This window comes from Dendronephthya gigantea, unplaced genomic scaffold (genome assembly GCF_004324835.1).
Source record: "Dendronephthya gigantea isolate DGI-Jeju-01 unplaced genomic scaffold, DenGig_1.0 000032F, whole genome shotgun sequence".
Lineage (NCBI taxonomy): Eukaryota > Metazoa > Cnidaria > Anthozoa > Malacalcyonacea > Nephtheidae > Dendronephthya > Dendronephthya gigantea.
In genome coordinates this window covers 590,332-611,102 of record NW_021163042.1, presented here as the reverse complement: position 1 = coordinate 611,102, position 20,771 = coordinate 590,332, and the positions used below count along the sequence as shown (strand labels likewise).

Here is a 20,771-nt window from a genome sequence, read left to right as displayed (position 1 = left end):
TTTACTATAGGCTTTTAGCCTTTTATGCCGAATTATGACTTAAATACTAGGATAGTGCATTTATTTGAGCGATCATTCAATATATCATTAAAAATTGCGTCTGTTTTGTTTGTTTAGCGCGCGGTGTTTATTAACTGTTCATTTATATTTTCCAGGTTGATATTTTGGTCCGAAGGCGAGGCTTCAACTATTGTTATATAATCGAGTCTTTGTTCTTAGTTGCATCAGTAATTGAATGCATTGATTTTTGAATTTTTGTCAGTCATCTGTCATCAGTTGCCGACTCTTCTGTTTTGTTGCTGTATTTGCGCCTCGTTTTTGTGTCTTGTTAAGACACTCACTAGATCATCAAAAGTTTATTTCATGTGTGTTTTTGTATCTCATTGGATTCGTCGTATCCGTTACAGCAAAAAATGATTGACACGGAAGAACTGCACTTAACAGAAACAACATTTTCATAACGTTTTAATAACTATATTGAGCGATTTAAAAACATAATTGACAAATTTAAGTTCTGTTGGGGGCTCCGTTGCATAAAAAACACTTTATTGATAGGTTTCGTAGAACATTTCTGTTCTGGAACAATATTGTTTTTGTCATTTTCCTTAAATAATGATAATAAGCTGAGGCTAAGCACTTTGTACTATATTTTATATTTCCAATCTCTTCTTGAACGTAAAAAAAAATTACGGTGGTTATGATTTCTGTTCTTCTAAAAGTTTAATGTTTTCATTGCATGGCTTACTCACAGGCAGCACTCCCTACCCTATGGGTACCCTAGTTTTACTTTATCCTTTTCTCGAAGTTCGTAATGAAAAACAGTCATTCTTGGGTTTGAACCATAGGCTTACCACTTGGGAGCCCAATGTCCTCGCCACTAGACTACGAGTTCTTCTGCTGACCGGCTATGGGTATTTGATTTGCTTTATCCTTTTCTCGAAGTTCATAATGAAAAACAGTCTTGCTTGGGTTCGAACCATCGATTTTAACACTTGAGAGCCCAATGTCTTCACTACAATATCACCAGATCTTCTCCTGAAGCCTGAACGGCTACATGGTTATTTAATTTACTTTATCCTTAAGGTTCTTGAAGGTCATAATGAAAAACAGTTATTGGTATGGTTATTTAATTTTCTTTATTCCTTTCTCGAAAGTCATGATAAAAAACAGTTTTGCTTGATTCAACGTCGACCTACCAACTTCTACATTAGACAATTGGTTCCTGATTTAGTAGAATATACCTTTTCCTTTTTATCTAAACCTTTTCTCTAACGCGATAATGAAAAACATTTTCGACTTACCAGTTGCGAGTGTTCGACTAACCATCGACTTACCAGTAGACCAAAAGATCTTCTGCTTAACGACTATGGTTATTTAATTTATTTTATCCTTTTCTATATAGAAGGACATAATGAAAAAAGTTTTGCTTTGATTCGAATCATGCATAGACTTGCGGGAAATTATTGTCTTAACCAACAAACCACGAGATTTTCGGCCGGTTATCTTATTCATGAAAATTATGCTTGCTATTTGCACCATCGACTTACTTATACATCAACACCAGTCTCAAGACCGCTTTCTACACTATTAAGCTGTCAGCTATTGAGCTTGCAGACTATGTTTTTTACCTAATATAAATTTTATTTAAACCTTTTGATAAAAAGTCTTCGCCGGATTCAAACCATCGACTCACCAGTTGCATGACCATTTTCTTCAGCAGTAGTCTATCAGCTCTTGAGATTAGAGAACATATTTTTTATTTAATCTTATGTAAATATTTTTTTGAAGACCATAATGAAACAGTCTTCTCAACAAGCATGACTACACTAACTACAGCTTTCAATTTTATAGACACTTCGACAAAAATTGAGATATATACTTCGAATTAAAAGCGAGCCATATATTTTTGCAGAGGTGTATGTGCGGTGGAATTCAGTAATTTTAAACCATAAACATCATTGCCATTGTTCTTACTCTCGTACAAGTGTGAACGAATTTAATCTCTAAGATCAAGGTCTTCCAAAAATTTCTGAATAAAACTGTCATCCCTAAAATTCATCTAAACATTTTAGAAATAAACAATCAGGCAGAAGTAAACAGATTCAGATCTTCGGCATGAAAATAATATGCATGTCAAAAGTTTTAATAATTAGGGTTTTACCCCCAGCAAACAGAAGGGGTCTATTGGCTTATAATTCTATTGTTTCATTGTTCTATTGTATTGTTCTCTATAATTATGAATATGTGTAAAACGTTTTTCGTCGCTTTACTTAGCAATCTGAAATTATCATTCCCCTTACTTTCGTGCACGATAACTCAAAAGTAACAAAGCTAACTTGATAATTCAAAAAGTAATAAAGGTAAACGTTTAATACTGAAAAACCTTATTTATTCGAGGTTCAACTCCGAGACAAAATATTTAGATCTAAATAATTCCGTCGTTCTAGCGCTGAAACGTAGTTTGTTATCGTTTTTACAAAAATCTATTTTCCACCATTGGGTGTGTCTGGGTAACTATAGTGATTAAAGATTCCTACAAGTCTTTTTTCACTCAGAGCAACTTGGCTTGGAATGTGGCATGAAAAATTTTTATATCTTTTAAAATAAAAGAAAAATATTTTTGGAACAAGACCATCTTAATCATTGCTCACAGTTTTCTCAACTGTCGCATACAACAGGGAAATTCTAAACGTCTATAGCATACACTTCTGGGCTGTCTATCACAATTCTCGACTGTCGTTTACACAGTTACACTTTGCTCGACTATAGTATGCATTTCTCATATATTGTATGTTAGTTCTCGACGAACACTTACACTTCTCCATATACTTTTGTCCAATTTATTTTGCCATACCTTTGCCCTTATACTAACGCGAGTAAAATGTATATGTAACTGTAGCCGCAGGGCATTACCATTTCGCATACTTGAAATTAACGATTTATTATAAATTTATTATAGTTGATAAACATATAACCATTATAACAAACATTACATTGTCAATATGATACGAGTCTCTTATCCACGCAAAAAATGCAATATTCATGCAAACGCCATTATAGTAAGCCCAATGCAATTAAACCCTGTTTACAGTACACTCAATTCATCAGCACGGCACGGCTAAAAAGCATACCCGTGCCCATTTAATACGCACCAAGTCCTTTGGTAGCCTGAGCACTAATAAAATTGGGTACGCGTACCCATTTTAGCTGTGCCGTGCCAATAAATTGACTGTAGTGTAAACGGGGCTTTAAACGACATATAATTAACTAACAAATTACGTTGTATAAAAAGTACTGAAGAAAATATGGTAACCCATGAAAAATGTTATATGTTGCGTTCCCATTCAAAAGACATCGAAAAATTCATCTTCCGCTATATTACAACTGTCTGAAGCCAACTTGGGCTTTTCATCTTCGACAACGGCCAGTCGTTCAAAATCAGGTAGGTATGGGGCTGCTTCATTCAACAATGCAAATTTCTTCAAAAATGCCACTAAATCCTCTAAACCAGCTACAGGTGGTTTGACATCAAAATGAGGCCTTTCATTCTTCAATGGAAAAGCATGCCTGTCATAATGGAGCGCTAACTCTATGGCAGCTTTAAGCTCGTAGTTCTTTACTAAAGTCATGACCATCGCGGAAAATTTGCTCTTTCTGATTAGGTAGTCGGCAAACTTGAAGTAATGTTCCGAGTCTTGTAGATCTTTGTACGAATCAGAAGCGTAAAAAAAGTCAAAGACAAGAGATTCAACAGCGTCCGGATTAACGTAACATTGTCCTAAAGACCGTTCTTTGGATATTACGTCCAGGATTTCTTTTGGAGTAGTAACAGACATCAGCTTCGTAAGGCTAGGGAAGATGACATTTGGTTGAAGTAACGTTAAACATGCAAGTGCATAGGAATGCAAACGAAGTTCCAACAATTTGTTGAAGAGCGACAAAGTAATTACTTCAGTCATGATTGGACACTTCTGCAGCAATTGCATGGACCTTTGACAGAATTCTACCTCCTCCGGCGATAATGGGTGAACAGCTTTTTCCAACGTCTGAATTGCAAGATCTGTCCACACCTTTAAAAGGTTGGATGCCTGCCAAAGGTTTGGAAATTGGGTGAGACGAGGCAAAAGGTTACTCAAGTACGTGATCAATCCAAGATGAAAGAGCTGTCGAAGGATGTTTGTCCAAATATGTGGGTCGGAAATCTTTGAATCTAAACATATATCAGCAATCAATAAAATTGCATGTGCATTATCTTTGTGATTCTTCCACAAGCCTTTCACTAAACCTTCTTTGTTGCAACGTTGAAACGACTCGACGGTCTGATTTAAATGCAAGTGCGCCAATTCCGAAAGATAAACTAAAGATTTCATGTAATTCTTGAGCTCATCTATGGAACCACTAGCAACAGACTCAATAATTTCTTGCGACGCAATATTAAAGAGTAATTTCATTGCCTTAACTCGGCTTTCGTATGTTATCTTTGATGGTCCTTGTCTATAGGCAAAGTTTAACAGGAAAAGTGCGTTCTTCTGAATGGAATCTGCTTGCATAAGATACACGACTCGCTTAAGATTATCCCGATCTTTTACATGCTTTTCAACTGTGGAATTCTCTGCAGATCTTATGCCTCGTGAAGAAGACGACGGCTGCCACTCCATAAGTAGACGATTGCGAACTTTCGTGATATTTAGATCACTTGCTGCAGCAACTTCTTCAGCAATCTTGTGGACATTGGGTCGCGTTTCGTCCGGTACGCAACCATATGTTTCATACAAATGGAAGATCAGCTTAACAGGCTTTCGTTTCAGGTTAAAGGAACTCTCATCTGTCACACCGTTCGAATGCAGAATATGTTGGATGACAATTTCTTGGCATAAATCTTTGGTGGTCTTTAAAACTTTTTCCGCTAGTTGCAACTCTTCACCTTGGCAATTTGATTTCCACTGCTGGACTAACTCAACTAAAGCACTGGCTGCTTTCACTCTTTCTTCGGACTGAGGCCATCTGGAGAGCAGAGTCAATCCTGTCTTCACTGCTAACTCGGGATTTCTTACTGCTGAAAGAAGACTAGCTGCCTTTTCGAAGTAAATACTTGAGCAAGGATTGTCAGACGCGCCTTCATCTGCAGGCTTTTCACGCAAACATGACGAAACCAAGTTGTTCGCAGCAACGACATACGCTTGATCCTCCTGCATCTTCAAAATTTGGCAAAGTCGAAGTAGCTTCGTGATAGTGCAGTCATTTAGCTCCGGTGCAATAATTTTCCAAGGCTTACCAGAAAACAGTGGGTGAAACGGTAGTCTTTTCTCCGCTAAGCTTTTGGGAAGGACAGGATGCTCCTTCGCACCAAACGATAACTCTTTAGCTTGATAATGTTCCTCATATTCGGACGGGACAGCGATGCGCGTATAGTTCGCTAAAATATTCAGTACTTCCAACTGTCTTCGAAAAATCTCTTGATCTTCATTGCTAGACAATTTGATAATTTCATCCAAAACTATCAACACTCGCTCGTAATCATATAGAGGAAGGGAGATAAGGATATCTTTAAGCAAGGCTAGCAACTCGGACACACTTGACTGTTTTGACATATAGTCGAGGGCACGGACAAGATTATCTTGGAACTTGATGATGGCGCTTGAAGAATCAGAGGGAACGCTAAGGGCTGCTGTATCACCAAGCAAACAACTTCCCGCTAAATTGAATTTGACATAGGTATGCAAAGTATCGTTAATATCGATGGAAAAACACTTGCAAAATTCCACAATGATTGCAACATCGATTGCAGGTTTTTCTAGCAGAAGTTCGAGGACTTTTCTAACTTCTTTCGTTTCACCAATCAACAATTTCTCACAAGTAATGCCGAGTTTCTGGAGCTTTGTGTGCCACAACGCATCTGAGTACAATTCCTCGACAGCATTGACCATTTTCTCATCGCAGAAGCATTTAGCATAACCCAAAAAAACATTGAAGGCTGCAATAGCCTGGGATGGGTCATGCCCTTCATCTACGGCAAAATCAATCTTTAACTTTTGTAGTGCAGCATCTTCGGAAACGGAGCTTATATAACCAAGGGCAACGCTGTAGTCAATAGAACTGTCATGCATAACCTTCGATACAAGGTTGAGTAACATTGAAGAAACGTGTTGAACACCATGTACACCCATTTGATGTAGCAATGCTATTCTCGGGGTTTGTTTCTCATCTTCATTTACTGTAGACAGTGCAATCTCATCACGTGAGGCGAAGACAAGAAGATGACGTAGTGAGCAAAGAGCATAATGTAAAGCTAGTTCGTGCAGATTGTTTTCTTCCAAGTGAACAACCAAATCTCGGCATGCAACTCCAAGACTTTCCAAATGCTCAGCGGGACTATTAACTGCCAACAGGACTGACTTAACAAATGTGTTGTAAAGCGGAAATGCCGAGTTAATATCTAAAACAAAACCATTATCTCGAAACCGGCTGGCAGTGTTCCACAGTAGAAGTAAATCTTCTCCACAAGTTGATGTAGATAGACTAAAATCACCACTTTCGCAACTTACATAGAGCATATTTGACAGCCAACACACTCTACACAATTCCAAATAATCGTTGAGGTAGATTGATTCACAATTCGTTGCTGCACGGCAAGCTAACATATAAGTCATCGCAGGGACATTGAAATCTGTTGATGAAAAGATATCTTTACCATCGGTAACTTGTTGTTTCAGGAAGGACATGCATAGAGCAAAAACGTCCTCGCTTGACAGTTCATACATATTCAGATTCAACCATGCATTGCAAATTGACATAGTAAATGACTCCAAACAATTCGAATCGTCAGAAATATACTGAAGCATAATCTTGTTTTGTAGCTGCAAAAGAGAAAACCCAAACAGGCTAGCTAACCGCGATAGTTTGTCCAGGGCACCTTCTTGTATCCCGACAAAGCTTTGTATCGGAATATTACTTTTCTTCAGATGAGCGGAAAGTATCTCGTTACTTGTCTCTGCATCGCTGTAGTTTTGATAGGTAACAAATATTGAAAACTCCTTTTCAAGTGCAAGAATGCTCTTCAGAGTACTGAGGGTAACTTTGGTTTCATCTGTAAGCTCACCAATGTTTTGTAGAAACTCCAAAGTTTGGATACCGGCCTGGATAACCAATTTGCGCTCACTTCGGTCATCTACGTCGTCGGCATAAACATCGACAACAAGTAGCACCCATGTAAGAAAGTAATTGGCGACGGACATGACCTTCGAGTCGTCAACATCCACCAACAATTGCACGCACTCGTTAGGTAAACCTCTTAAGCACAAATTTCTAAGCCTGATGACATAGATATCTTCTTCACACATGCAATGATAGGTCTCAACAATTCGCAATGCATCCTGCAATGCGGTCTCGTGCGACGTTCCAAGCATATATTTAAGAACGTTTTTAAGATGTAAGTCACTAGAGAGTTCGATGTCACGAATGTTATAGTGGCTTAAAATCTTCTTTATCTCCATCAAGCGATAGCTCATTTGTAAACTTGAATTTGATGGGTCGTCGTTCATTGCTTTGCGAACCATTTCCTCAATCGTGCGTCTCCAAGGAACTGATGCCCAGGACATTAGCATCAGAATAGCCTCAAGTCGTTTTGCCCTCGTCCTGATACACCTGGTTATTTCGACAAACCGATCTTCATAGTAACTATTTGATGAAATAGATGAATAAACCTGCTTCGTTTTGTAACTGATATACTTCAAAAGAACATCATCAATTTGGAAACCATGTTGTACCCCATATTGTGCGATTTGGTTGTTGATGACGTTGGGAATTAAAGTCAGAGCCAAGACACAGTCCAACATTTTGAACATAATTCCAGTTGGAGTCTCCTTTGTGAACTCTGCCAAAGGGAGTTTACAGTGGTAGTTGATATGAAGCTTCTTTAACTCTGTTAAATGTTCAACCAATAGTGCCAATGATGATAGCGGGTTCGATTCCTTGTCTTTCAGAGATACATGAACAAGAGCAGAACCATAGTCTTGGCTGACAATAACTGGTGTTGGAACATTCATGTAGTTGCTGTTCTCGTCTATGCATTTCGATACGACGTCAAACAAAAGCGTGGCCATTTCAAGCCCATTGTTAGGCCAGTTCTCTTTTTCTGCAATTTCCAAGGAAATTACTCGCTGCTCGAGCCAGGAAGCCAAAACAAACAAAGCTTTTCGATCACTTACTGAACATATGATAAAAGGAACAAGATACGATTTCATCCATGAAACGATACTCGAAGATGGTAAGTCTGATCTAACAGATGCCAAAAGTTTTTGCAATTTTTCGCACGAAAAGGCACTTTCAAATTCAGTATGGTGACGTACCCAAATGACCGCTGCATTGGATAATTTGCCCTCACTAAGTGCTTGTGTCACTTTGCTGAACATACATCCAGTTGAAAACAGTTGCCATTTATGCCCACTGAATTTAGAATCTCCAAAAACCATCCGGAACGTCTCGAGGCGGTGTATCGAAAACAGAACATTATTCATCTCTTTGCTGTGCTTGTTCTTGCTTTTACCAAAATCCTTACTGATTTTGTCTTTAGCAAAACAAAGCAACCGATGAACTTGCCGCAGTTGAGGTGGTGAAGCTGTAAGACAGCACTCAACACAAAATTCAATACTGCGTACGTTTTGAAGGGTTTCTTCAAGGTCATCAATCAGTTGATCCACTGACAGCAATTTGTCCTTAGCATTGCTATCACTTTCCGAGATCTTAGTGGGTATGTCAGCTAAAATCGTACTCGCTTTTGCTTTGTAAACAAATTCAACATCCAGTCCAAAAACGTTTGAAAATTCCAAAGCAGCATCAAATTTCTTCTTTCTAATCAAGTTGTAAACACGGTGCTCTGGAGATGATTCTGAGAGACATTTGAACGCAAGACCTTGGATATTGTTATTGCTAGCATCGCCGACATACTCTTCTGTGTAATTCACTTTTTCTTGCAAATTAGACTTAGCAAGAGAACAGCTCTTGGCAACCTCTTTTGAAAATATTTCTTCAAAATTTGGTAATTGGTAGATTTGCATTTTCCCTTCACCATCGACGGTTTCGGATAACGTTATAACTTGCCCCGAGTCCGATGTTGTGGTACCAGTTTCAAATGTTGCACTGCTGCTTGTCAAAATGAAATCTTTAATTGCATGGCAAGGAACTGACAACATTATTAACGCATTTGTATCCCACATGGTTAGGTTTGACTCTCCATCTAAGATAAGTATGTATTTACCATCAAGGCTTACATCACACTTTTTCACGAAGGCACCATCCAAAAAGTTTGCTTCAATTATATCCACTAAACTTTGATCACTCCACATGCTGATCGCAGCACGTCCTGCTCCGGACAAGATCAATGAAGATTTTAAACCAGGTGTTTGCACAAAATAACCGGTGTTATCGTGCACATCCGAAACTTTTAAGATTTCCATTTGGATGTCTTCTTTTAGTTTACCGATGGAAGCTAGGTCATTTGATTCAAGTGCCTTCGACAATTCGCGTAAGGGGAGATCTTTGAAAGAGAACACGCAACAGTCATGCGACAAAATCGTAAGATTAACACCGTCCCTTTCTTGACTGCTGGCGAACATGGAATGACTGAAATAAGAGTCACAATGCAACTTCTCCTCCGAGACCTCGACTAGGTTGGAAGTGAACACTATGTCTCCAAGAGTAATAGAAAAGAAATGGATAGTTCCGGAACTGTCACAAATGACCAGGAATTCTGAATCGGGGCACCATGCCATTGTATCGACATTGCTTTCAAATGACACAGTCGATATGAAATTTGAATGCTCACCGTGAAATATAAAGATTTCATTGAACAGTGATAACGAGATCCCTCCAGCAGATACTGCACTTGACGTGACTAGTGGTCTGAAATCAACTTTTTCATCTGATGTGATTCTTGCAAGTTCATCAACCTTGTACAAAGCACCACTTTGTTCCCTTCTAAATCATTAAATGAAACAAATTGTTGTAGATGTAATCATTTTAGTCTTTATGGAAAGTTGATCAGTGGTTGCACATACATGTACACCCTTAGTGGAAATGTTCATTCCTGCCTGAAAGTATTTGAACTTTAAATAAATATATACTTAGTGCCTAGTGCCCAACTATCTCAACAGTTGGTAGCCTAATCACTACCTATAAAGCAAATTAATACACATTTGCCTCATCATTTTCAGAAAATTAAGGCTGAATTACAATGTTTTTTTCTAAAGTTTTGAGTGAAATAGAACCTTCTGCAGAGTTCTATACATTTTTTTTGAGAAAACATGCACCAAAAGCACAGGATGGTTAAGAGACTTGAAAGAGTACAAATTCTTGAGCCAGGTGCAATCCATTTAAGTAAAAATTTATTAATATGAAATTTTTAATTAAATAAATTTATCCAAAAACATTTTCATAAAAATCGTTTTGTTGGTCAAAGAAAGTAAAAAAGACATATGCTCTTGGCAATCAACAAATATATACTAACAGGCAACAGCTTATCCTCTGTTTTATTCCAAATAGTATTCCATCTCTAATTAAGCCCATACAGTACTATACTTTTCATACTTATTATATAAAGCCAGCTGCCAAGAGGATATATATATAGCTATTAAATGAAACATGGAAAATACTGTACGATAAAGACTAACATATATCTATATGGAGTCAACAAGAATACAGTGCAAGACTAAGCGGTGGAAAAGAAACAATTCATAGAACATTGTCAATTTGACTTTAAGCTTATAACCTACAAGTGTTTTAAGTAGGTGTTCTGGTAGCTGTTAACTTTGTATATTCCATATTTGCTTCCCAGTTCGTATGCAGTTTATTTGTATAATTTTCTGCTTGGTACGTATGTCATATATAAAGACATAACCAACTGTGAAAGGCTATTATACCATCGCCTTAACTATACCAGCGAATGATTGACTCAATTCAGTCATTTCATAATAAAAACATAGGTCGGCTAAATAAATGCTATTTTGAATACCGGGAGCGAGTCAATGTCATAATATAAACTTAAGTCGGCTATGAAATAAATGCTATTTTGAATACTGGCAGCGAGTCAATGCAACGAATATTTGCAGGTATAAAAGCCGTCCCAAGGTTTTGGAGCAGCCGACTAAAAATTTAATAGATTACGAAGTGTTGCCAAACATTTTTACACTACGTGGTAATTCGTGAACTTTTCATACCTCAGCAGATTTACAGTAGCTTCTTCCTCCTGTGTCTCAACTTCAGCTACTTTCCAGGGCATTATAAGAGTGTTTAACTTTAACGGTGACAGGATTTTAGTATAAATTTCTAAACTTTCTATCTTTCCATCCAACCATGTTTCCCGCTCTTTTTTGCAGGCGTGAACCTGGCGTGAACGGAAGAAAACTGGGAACAAGGTTTGTGAAAATGGTTTGTGATCACTGATTTGTGATTTGTGAAGAATAAAAGCATACTTCATGTTACCAGTTACTGAGTTACTCTGAGTTACTCTTCAATGACTTCTATTCTCCATTCTCTCGAAGTCTTCAAAGTTTCCATTCTCCTGAAGTCTTCAACGTTTCCTGTCTACATCAGTAGTGTCAGACTGTCAGTCAGTCATTGTCAGTCAGTCTGTCAGTGTATATTCCTTTTGTCTTTTGAAGTATGCATCATGGTCATACTGCTTTGGTTATTGGAGCCTCTAGGGGCATTGGAAAGACTATTTGTTTAGCATTCGCAAATGCTGGTTACAATATTGGTGTTTCTTCTAGAACGACAGAGAATACAGCCAAGTTACCAGGCACAATTTTCACTACAGCCAAAGAAATCGAAAACTTGGGATTGCAGGCATCAGCATTGCCAATTGAGTGCAATGTCAGGAACATTGAGGATATTAATAATGCTGTGGAGATATGTAACTCTCATTTTGGCTCTTTGGATGTTGTCGTATACAATGCCGGTGCAATTTTGTGGGATAAGGTCATTAATACACCAATAAAGAAATTTGATTTGATGCAGGATGTAAATATTAGAGGAGCTTATTCAACGATACAGGCTGTGCTGCCATCTTTTCTAGGAAAGAGAAGTGGAAAAATTATCATGGTTTCCCCTCCAATATATTCAAGATTCTTCAAAGGAAAAACTCCATATGCTGTTGGTAAAATTGGAATGTCAGTTTTGGTTCAAGGACTTAGTACTGAATTGTGTGGAACAGGTATGTATTTGAAACTTTTTAACTATACTAGATACTAGCATTTTCACTAACTGTAGTAAAAATTACCTCCTCCAGGTGTCTATCAATTGAATTGAGAGATTTCTCTATATAGTTTTTCTAGTACTGTCTGAAGCATGCAATATTAAATTGTGTCAATTGAAGAAGGGGTCCTTGGAGAACAATAATTGGGGGGCGGGGGGAAGATATTCATTATATATTTTTGTTTACATGCCATAAGAATAATTGATTTCACAAGAAATAAATAATGCAGGACACAATATTATGAATAGACTCAGTATATATCAACAACTGACAATTTTATTCTAATTGTTCAGGTGTTTCTATCACAGCTTTATGGCCTGCTACTGTAATCAAATCTCATGTCACAACTGTTCATGGAGTGCAGTCGAAAATAATGAGAAATCCTGCTATTTTCGGAGATGCATGTGTAGCTATTGCACAAGAAACTACAGATAGGTATTTTGGTCTATTTGAGGGTTGTATGAGTTTTTACTTATTTTCAGCATAGACAACACGGATGTCTTTTGGGTTGTCCAAATATAAAGAAGATCAAGAACATCAATCATTAATGAATTTTTTTATGAATTAAATGCCTTGTTTTCATGAAAAAATGCAAAGTTTTTATACATTTTTTTATAAATAAAGTTTTTATAAATTTCAAAAATTGACAAAATTACAGTAATTATAATATCAAGAAAAATCAATAAAATAGTTACAAAGTGTTCAAAGTAATAAAATTACCTTTTTTTTAGATTAAATGGAAAGTGTTTAATTGACGAGGATTATCTTCGCAGTATTGGAATCACAGACTTTAAAAAATATCGATGTGATCCAGATCAGGAACCGCCGAGAATGATGCCAAAAGAATTTCCTTCTTTACTTGTTCAAGAAGAGAATGTGTCTCTAGACATAAATGATAAATGAGGTTTGTGAGTTTATAAATTTACCTGTCAAATAATTTTCAGTGCTAGGAAAAGATAAAAATGTAAATATATTTCATTTAAATATGTCAATTGTTCACAAAAAACTGTATGAATGTTTGTTCTGTTGAGTCTCAATATAAAAAGATCAATAGAGAGAACAGCTATTACTATTACTCGACAACAACTATATTACTATTACTAGTACTTTCCAAAACCTTAAACAAAATTTGAGCAAGCAAATGTGCTAAGTTTAATTGTAGCTACTGTATATCATGTGGCGAACACTAGAGACAAAGAGAGAGCCAAAGTTAAGTTCAACATGCACGAGGATTGACCACAACAGGCCTCCACAACAAGGCTTTCTTCATGGCAGAAAAAAAGGAAATAGCTGAAATTTCCGACGAAGCTATTTTGAGATATTTGGCGTAATAAGATTTAGCTACTTTCAATTTTCAACCACGCGATTCCGGCAACGACCCATATTGGGGCGGTTTGACCGGATTTAATTTTTCTCAAAATTAGTGTCGACGAATTACGTGTCATAGCGTATATGGAACTAACTGGGACAGCTATGTCCCAGTTAAATTTTTTTTACCTCTTCTTTGACGTTACCTTGCAGTAGCTAGTGTTTCGTCGACACCAACTGCATTATCGAAATTTTTTGTTCGGATTTTGTTCCACGCAGATCCCGGATAAGGATTTTACGCACTCCGGTATACACCTTAGAATACTGGTAAATTAAAATCAATTTAACAGTGCTAAAATTTAAATATTTCCTTATCGGAAATACCGGAAGATAATAGGATTGCGTTTACCAATTTGTCAAGAGAACAGATTTAAAACAAACAGCCATGCAAGCGTCTTACGTACAATATGACCAGAATTCTCGGGTGCCACCAACTTGCGCACGATTTTTCGTATGCGTCTCACGTAAACATGCCTTCCGTACAGATAATAAAGATGTCAGAGCAATAAAAACAAATATTTCCCCTAAAAACAAATATCATATAAAATATATTGGATTGAATTTAAGGAAGCAGCCACATGGCCCACACCTAACAAACTTCACGGCACAAATCGCCCAAAGGAAAACGTGATCTCGAGACGCCCCCTTTCGAGGACACTCCAGAGTGCCCCTGGAACGACAAAGCGACAATTACATAATAAGTGCATAATTCAGGAAAAACTCAGAGAAAAGAATAAAATTACCTACCCTAGTTGCAAGACGCTCAGCGTCGCGCGCGAAAATCAGGAACCCTTGTATAACACTTGAGCAAGCCTAAGGATACTTGAACAGCAACACTTAAGCAGCTAATTAAGCTTCAAAAAACTTTCTTGAGACTTCTGTGTTCCACACCTGTTCTATTTTATTAATAGTGACAGGTTACTGTCCGGGAGGACAACGAGATTTACCGATTTAGCAACTCGTAGCGTATATATAATATAGTCTTATATAATAGTCTAAATCTTATATATAGAGTAAGTATATTTTTGAAGTAATTTTTATCTTCTCCCGGGCGATATATAGTCTTATCATTTTTTTTTAAGCAAATAAATTCAATTCTACAGAAGGAAATTTTGAGAGCTGTTGGCCCCAAACATGTCAAAATGTGCTATGCTTCGCTAATTATCAAGAATACCATAAAAAGATCAAACTTAGTTGCTTTGGAAAACTCAAAAATTCGTACAAATCGCGTCGCGTTAATTGGCGTATCGCGTCCGGTGTGTGTGACCCTGATAGTATAAAAATGGGATCCTACGGTCGACAAGATTTGGAGTACTGTGAATCGTAGAGAATACCCAAAGAACCTTAGGAAATACACTGTGACTTTGCATCGACTCACTTGCGTGTCGTCACGAAAATCGCTAGCAGTGTTCTGTTACGACGGCCATGGGTTCAAAAATATATCGATTCAAACGGCTCGAAATCACCAACAGAATCCAACCCTATGCATCTAAATATTTTTATATTTGCATGCGCTTGTTCCCTATTATTCTATTTGTGATAATCTTAAAGTATTTTACACGCCCATTGTGGAACCAGCTACAGCTGACAATGTTAGCGTCATTAAATGAAGTTTATCTTCATATTTATCAAACTTTTGCGTGCGTGACATATACGTACGTGTAAAAAACGCGACAGTGCATGGAAAGCAGCCTTTAGCCTTTAGGCTATTTTCCACTTACGCGTTTTTCATACGCACGTACACGTTACATTTGAAAAAACTAAGTGAATAAACTGAAAAAACTTAGTTTTCTGCATATTTTAGTATGCATTAGTTGACCTAGACGTTAAATAAAAAAGATTTAAAAGCATTTAAAATTTTCCGTACGTGTACGTGCGTATAAAAAACGCGTAAGTGGAAAGCAGCCTTTAAAGGGCGGTAGTGTACATGAATTTTGCGAAAGATTTAATGAGGCGTAGTGCGCTTGGATGAACACAGGCGTAGAAACCCGGCGAGATTTCGTTCTCCTGCTTAGCTTTTCGCTCTAGCCGACAGTTGTGCTAAAGATTTTGTACGCGAATTGCTACGATTGAGAAGGCCGTTTCCAGATGAAGTCGATGAACTCCAGTTGAGGTTGACCATGTAGGTCAACAACTAGCACCAGAACAACTTCCTGCATGATAATCGAACGCCTCAACCAAACAACCAAAGCCAAAGGATGGCTATAGAGGTATGAAATCCCTACTTTATTTTGCGGGGAATTGTGCAGTGCGAACTTGTGCATTGTAAAAATAAAAAAGAAGAAGTAATTCGATTTCATATACAAATAAAGTATAATTAATTTATCTTATTTATCAAATATTCATAGTTTACATATAAATATCGCGACGTGTGCTTTGTTATAGGTTATCAAAAATGAACACAATTCTATCTTTGTACAACGATTTTAGATGAGGTGCTTTAAGAATGCTAAATCTTTGGTAAACATGCATGTAAAATATAGAGTATTCTAAAATATTATTCTGAATAAAATAATAAACTATATTATTATAATCCTATATAGACACTAGCTACCTATCTCCATGAACGGTTCTCTGTAAACGACTTTGGAAATCATGATACAATAGATTGCCTCCCGTAGGTACCCGGTATAAAAACATATCTAGAGTCATTAGGCACAGAGCTTTTCCATTCATATGAAACTTCAAAACATCAATATTTCTTATATTGTATGTAATTCCCATCCAATCTAGCCAATTTCGCACATCTTGGCATGACCACTGTCTGGGATCTAAAAAGCGAAGATGAATTTTGTAAATGTAGTTTATCTAACTCTGATAGGCACAAGCTATGACTGCCTGATTTAATATATTGTTTTGAAATATATGATTTATGATCATGACGATTACATTGCGAATATGATTTATTGTTAGGAAATGGAAGGAATTTTGATAAGATACAGAACGAACTAAATTTAGTCTAAAAATGCAACCCGAGGAAACATAATAGCCGAAAAATTCCGCTTGCCTTGCCGTGAGTCTCTATAATCTATGATTTCATCAATATAAAGTTTGGATTTGGGAAAACGACAGATACACTGTCTCGACTTCCCGTCTATACTATATACAGTATACACTCTGCCGTGAACATCCGTCTTAGACATTATTGAATATTGTATGGTTTTTGTTGCTGACTTGCTGATATCTTCAAACGAAGCACAGTTGCATTGTCATGGTCTTGTTGATCTATTTAATAATATAGATTCGAAAGAAAATAATAGAAGAATAATCACATAAATATACGGCACGATTTAAACTGAGGTAAGATGTCTCATGTCTAGTCTCCAATAACTTAATTCTTATATCAGAGACACTATACTGCGGAGTCAGAGTGTTGATTCAAAAGACGTTCAAACAAAGGGGTAAACCGGGTTTATATCCGCCTAGTGACAGCTTTGTTTGCCTGTGTATAAATCTATGTGCCACTTGGCATCCATTTTTGAGGCCAGGTGAATGATTTCAGGAAAAATTGACCCCATGTACAAAAACAGATATGCATGAAACTAGTGATGTTCTGATATGAAAACAGTTGACTAATGCATAAAAAGTGAATAATAAGTGGTAAGTCTAACTCTATAGCAAAGAATTGAGTATCTTGACTAAATTGGTGTTTACTTACAACTTACACAGTTACTTATATAGAGAGGCTAAAATACCCTGGTTAAGATTTTAGGCTCTTGAAGTAAGCATTGTTTGTATCTTGAAACATTAAACAAAATATGGCTACCCATACCCGTATACCAATTACCAAAACCAGGGTATCTCAACCTCTCTTATGTGTAATCTAGCACAACCACTGACATGAAATCAACAATGAGCACTTGGTTTTGTAATAAAGTTACAATTATAGATATGCAAAAGTGAAGAAAATATTTATGTTCATATATATACCTACCCTCTGGAAAATTCTCGCCCATAAATGTTGCTTCATGACCATGTCTTTCTTGCTTTACCATTGTTGGATACAGATTTGATTCAGCATTATTTTGCATGACAAATGGGACAACAGAATGTCCTACATAGAACAAATTTGAAAATAATCTAAATGAATGAAGGCTATTTTGAAACTAAATCATGCCCCACTAATACACCTGTTTATGGTTTGTTAATTAACATCATGTATAGATGCGAAATATGAAATTACAATCTTATTATACAAACAAAAATTGTCTCTTTTTATTTGTTACACATTTATATCATTCGATATTTCATATTTTAAACTAAAATTTTGGAGTAAGTTCTTTGGGATTGTACTTTAGCTGCAGATTTATGCAGCAGGTTATAAATATAAGAGTTTTACTGTTTGTAAATGTAACAGAATTACATCATATGATTAATATCCCCTTCTTATGGAAAGTTTTTGATCATGTCATGATTATAATAGATGACTGAAAATATTGGTGCAATTACATATTTAATACCCAGCAAGAATTCTAGTATATGTTGATTAATTAATAAAGAAGTTTAGCAATAACTTTTAGACAAAAAGAATTTCTGTAATTATGTTAAAAATAGAAATAATCTGCTTAGTAGGTATGTTCAAAGACTACAAACAATGCTCATTGAGTATCTGTGTGTATAGACACTTGAAAATCTTGGATTGTGCCAAACTTTAGAGTATGAATCAAATAAATTTGTCAGATATGCAAGTTATCATTCAATTTGTGGTCATTCAATTTGAGGAAAAATTAGATTGGCAGAATATTTCCAACAGAAATATAAAGTCATTTTGGGAACAGTGTTGATGAGTATATATCTAGATGTTAAAAAAAGCTATTTATATTTGCAACATTTACACTCTACCAATAATTTAATAGCAAAATAATCATGGGACATGTAAACAGTAAGATGGAAAACAAACAGGTCATTTGACAAAGCACAATGCAGCACTTTGCATGAAATTCATTTAATGTAATTATATTTGTTTATTTCCCACCCATACAGTAGATAGCAATATTTCATTCCACTATTCATAATTTAATTCTATATACGCGAATATTTTTCTTTTCACGTTAAATCTTTGTTGTTTTACTGCCAATACTATGATGCAATGGTACAACAGGATAAAGCCTTCACAGTAAGGTCCTAATTCTCAAGACATTTTCTAACCCCCCATTGTTCATACATTATTTTCAACATGAATTAACAGTCCAACTGAGTTTGTGACTACACAAATGAACGCCATAAAATACCTCGCCTAAATTAATCGAAATTTAAGTACAGTTCGTACACCACACGAAAATTCAAAACCGCGTTTGGGGCATTACAACAATAAAGTACTTATCACGCTATATGGCAACTCCAATACTGCTGATACACGTACTAAAATTCCTATCTTATCTTGAAACGCAATACTACAATATAGTTTGGCATCATTCACGTCTTGATGATACAGTAACCGTATAGAAACCAAAATACAATTGCGTCGCTTACCTGAATATAGCGTTAAGGTTGTTAATAGAATATAAACTTTGAATGCTCGAGTAAAAACTCCTTTTTTCAAGGAGTTGATGTTGTAGTGTTTTTACAACCGATGGGCCAACATTCACCCAGTATGGAATCAAATTGATATAATTTCTATATTTTATTCCACATCAAACTCTCGAAACAAAAGCATTTCCTTTGTAAATCTTGGGAAGCCTTCGAGATGCGACAGTCACAGTGAAGTGCGGAAACGGACTGTGACTCACGCATACAAGACGTAATAATCTGTATATGGAAATAACACCAAAGGGACATACTAAAACACGACCGCTTACCTTGAGGTAGAGCTGCCATGATCAAGATGTGTACAACCACGTTCTTTATTTATCCTGACCCCAAGGTCATCTACGCTTTATAAAGTAACAATTTCCAACAAAAATAGCCTATGTTGTGTGTATCACTGGTTTGGTAGGAGTAAAAGTTCCTACCTAAATACTATATTTTAACCCTTCGTAATTATAAAACTTCAACACTGCTTCATAATCCAAATCGGAAATAGCAAAACAATACATGCCGGAAGTTCGTCACAAATGCTATTATAGTCAAGTGGCACTTTGACAGCATATTGTGACACTTCGAACAACGGATGAAATTTACGACCTTGATGAAGCCTAAGACCGACTGTTCTACGATTCACGTCTCATCAACACATGAAAAAAGTCACATCTAACTTCTTCAAAACGTTCCATTTTCGCATTGGTTGTAAAAAACATTGCATTTTCATGTTAAGAATGTTGCCGGAAAATGTCAATAGTCATTTCCGGTTAAGGTGTGTCGTTGCGACGTCGGCTTTGTGTTATTTTTTACTTGACCAACCGGCACGCCATCTTACCCGAGTGTCAGGAAACTCTGATGTAACCGACAACAAGAAATGAAAGAATTACTTTTATAGTTACTTTCAAAACGTAACTATTCATGTTATCGGCATAGCGGACATAAACAATTGGCAGAAAGAGCCAAGCCCAAGAGATTAGGTCAAACGTAAATAACACTATTAACTAGTCAGTTGATCAGTTAGTTCTAAATAGTCAAAAAGTGTAGTATTACTTTCTTAGAACTTCATCTCTTCCTGTGCATGATAGCAAAAATCGCCGAAATATTACCGCAAAATTGTTCCTTTTTTTTCCAGCATGTTTTTTCTCGGATTAAAATAATTTCCGACCATTAGTTTGCTTATATAATGCACTGCATGGCCTCAGCACAATAATTTGTGAGAAAATATACCTGTCCTCGTCACTATCTATACAGTGTTTTTTACAGGGATATCAAACTTTTACAATATCAGTCCATATATAACTCAACTTGTCATATTTTTACAATAAATTCGTATCTTTCGACACTGCATGCTTTGACTCCTGTATTGTAATATTTCTCAGCAAATTAGATTAGAATTATCATGAGTTTTTGAATTTTTCAAACTTTTTAATTGTGGATAATTTTAATTTTCGTTTAAACCTCCGTTAAAACAAAACATTACTATTTTTTATAATTTTTTTCTTCTAATTTGAATCTTGGTAATTCTTAGTAATTCATTTTCTATTAATTTTTTAAAATCGTAAAATTCGTTAAGGTAATGTCTAATCAGGGGTGTGCGTATCGGTTCTCTCCGTACCGTTTAGTTCAGTCAGTC

General features: G+C 36.3%; 4 protein-coding genes across 6 annotated transcripts in view; 2 read left to right on the top strand and 2 right to left on the bottom strand.

Annotated features, from left to right (window-relative positions):
* Nucleotides 1–2,994: 2,994 nt before the first annotated feature.
* Nucleotides 2,995–11,351, bottom strand: LOC114524780 (kinetochore-associated protein 1-like). The gene is made up of 2 exons (XM_028545959.1): nt 11,214–11,351; nt 2,995–9,975 (listed from the first exon to the last, which is right to left on the bottom strand). Exons 1-2 carry the CDS (start codon nt 11,273–11,275, stop codon nt 3,345–3,347), a joined length of 6,693 nt encoding a protein of 2,230 aa, XP_028401760.1. The 5' UTR covers nt 11,276–11,351; the 3' UTR covers nt 2,995–3,344.
* Nucleotides 11,352–11,400: 49 nt separating this feature from the next.
* On the top strand, nt 11,401–13,266 carry LOC114524781 (hydroxysteroid dehydrogenase-like protein 2). Of its 2 annotated transcripts, XM_028545961.1 has the most exons (4): nt 11,889–11,973; nt 12,071–12,208; nt 12,544–12,685; nt 12,982–13,266. In XM_028545961.1, exons 2-4 carry the CDS (start codon nt 12,094–12,096, stop codon nt 13,151–13,153), a joined length of 429 nt encoding a protein of 142 aa, XP_028401762.1. In that variant the 5' UTR covers nt 11,889–11,973; nt 12,071–12,093; the 3' UTR covers nt 13,154–13,266. The 2 variants fall into 2 exon arrangements, with proteins under 2 accessions (XP_028401761.1, XP_028401762.1); XM_028545960.1 differs by having other exon boundaries at nt 11,401–12,208.
* A 2,321-nt stretch (nt 13,267–15,587) lies between these two features.
* LOC114524766 (histamine H2 receptor-like) overlaps nt 15,588–20,771 on the top strand; it is a 29,341-nt gene continuing 24,157 nt past the window's right edge. For both annotated transcript variants that reach the window (XM_028545939.1, XM_028545940.1), the window contains exon 1: nt 15,588–15,828. The gene's annotated coding sequence lies outside the window, so the exon portion shown is untranslated. The remainder of the gene's footprint in view (nt 15,829–20,771) is intronic.
* On the bottom strand, nt 15,954–19,776 carry LOC114524767 (transcription factor ETV6-like). The gene is made up of 3 exons (XM_028545945.1): nt 19,417–19,776; nt 17,553–17,672; nt 15,954–16,389 (listed from the first exon to the last, which is right to left on the bottom strand). The coding sequence occupies exons 1-3, from the start codon at nt 19,433–19,435 to the stop codon at nt 16,169–16,171; spliced, it is 360 nt and encodes a 119-aa protein (XP_028401746.1). The 5' UTR covers nt 19,436–19,776; the 3' UTR covers nt 15,954–16,168.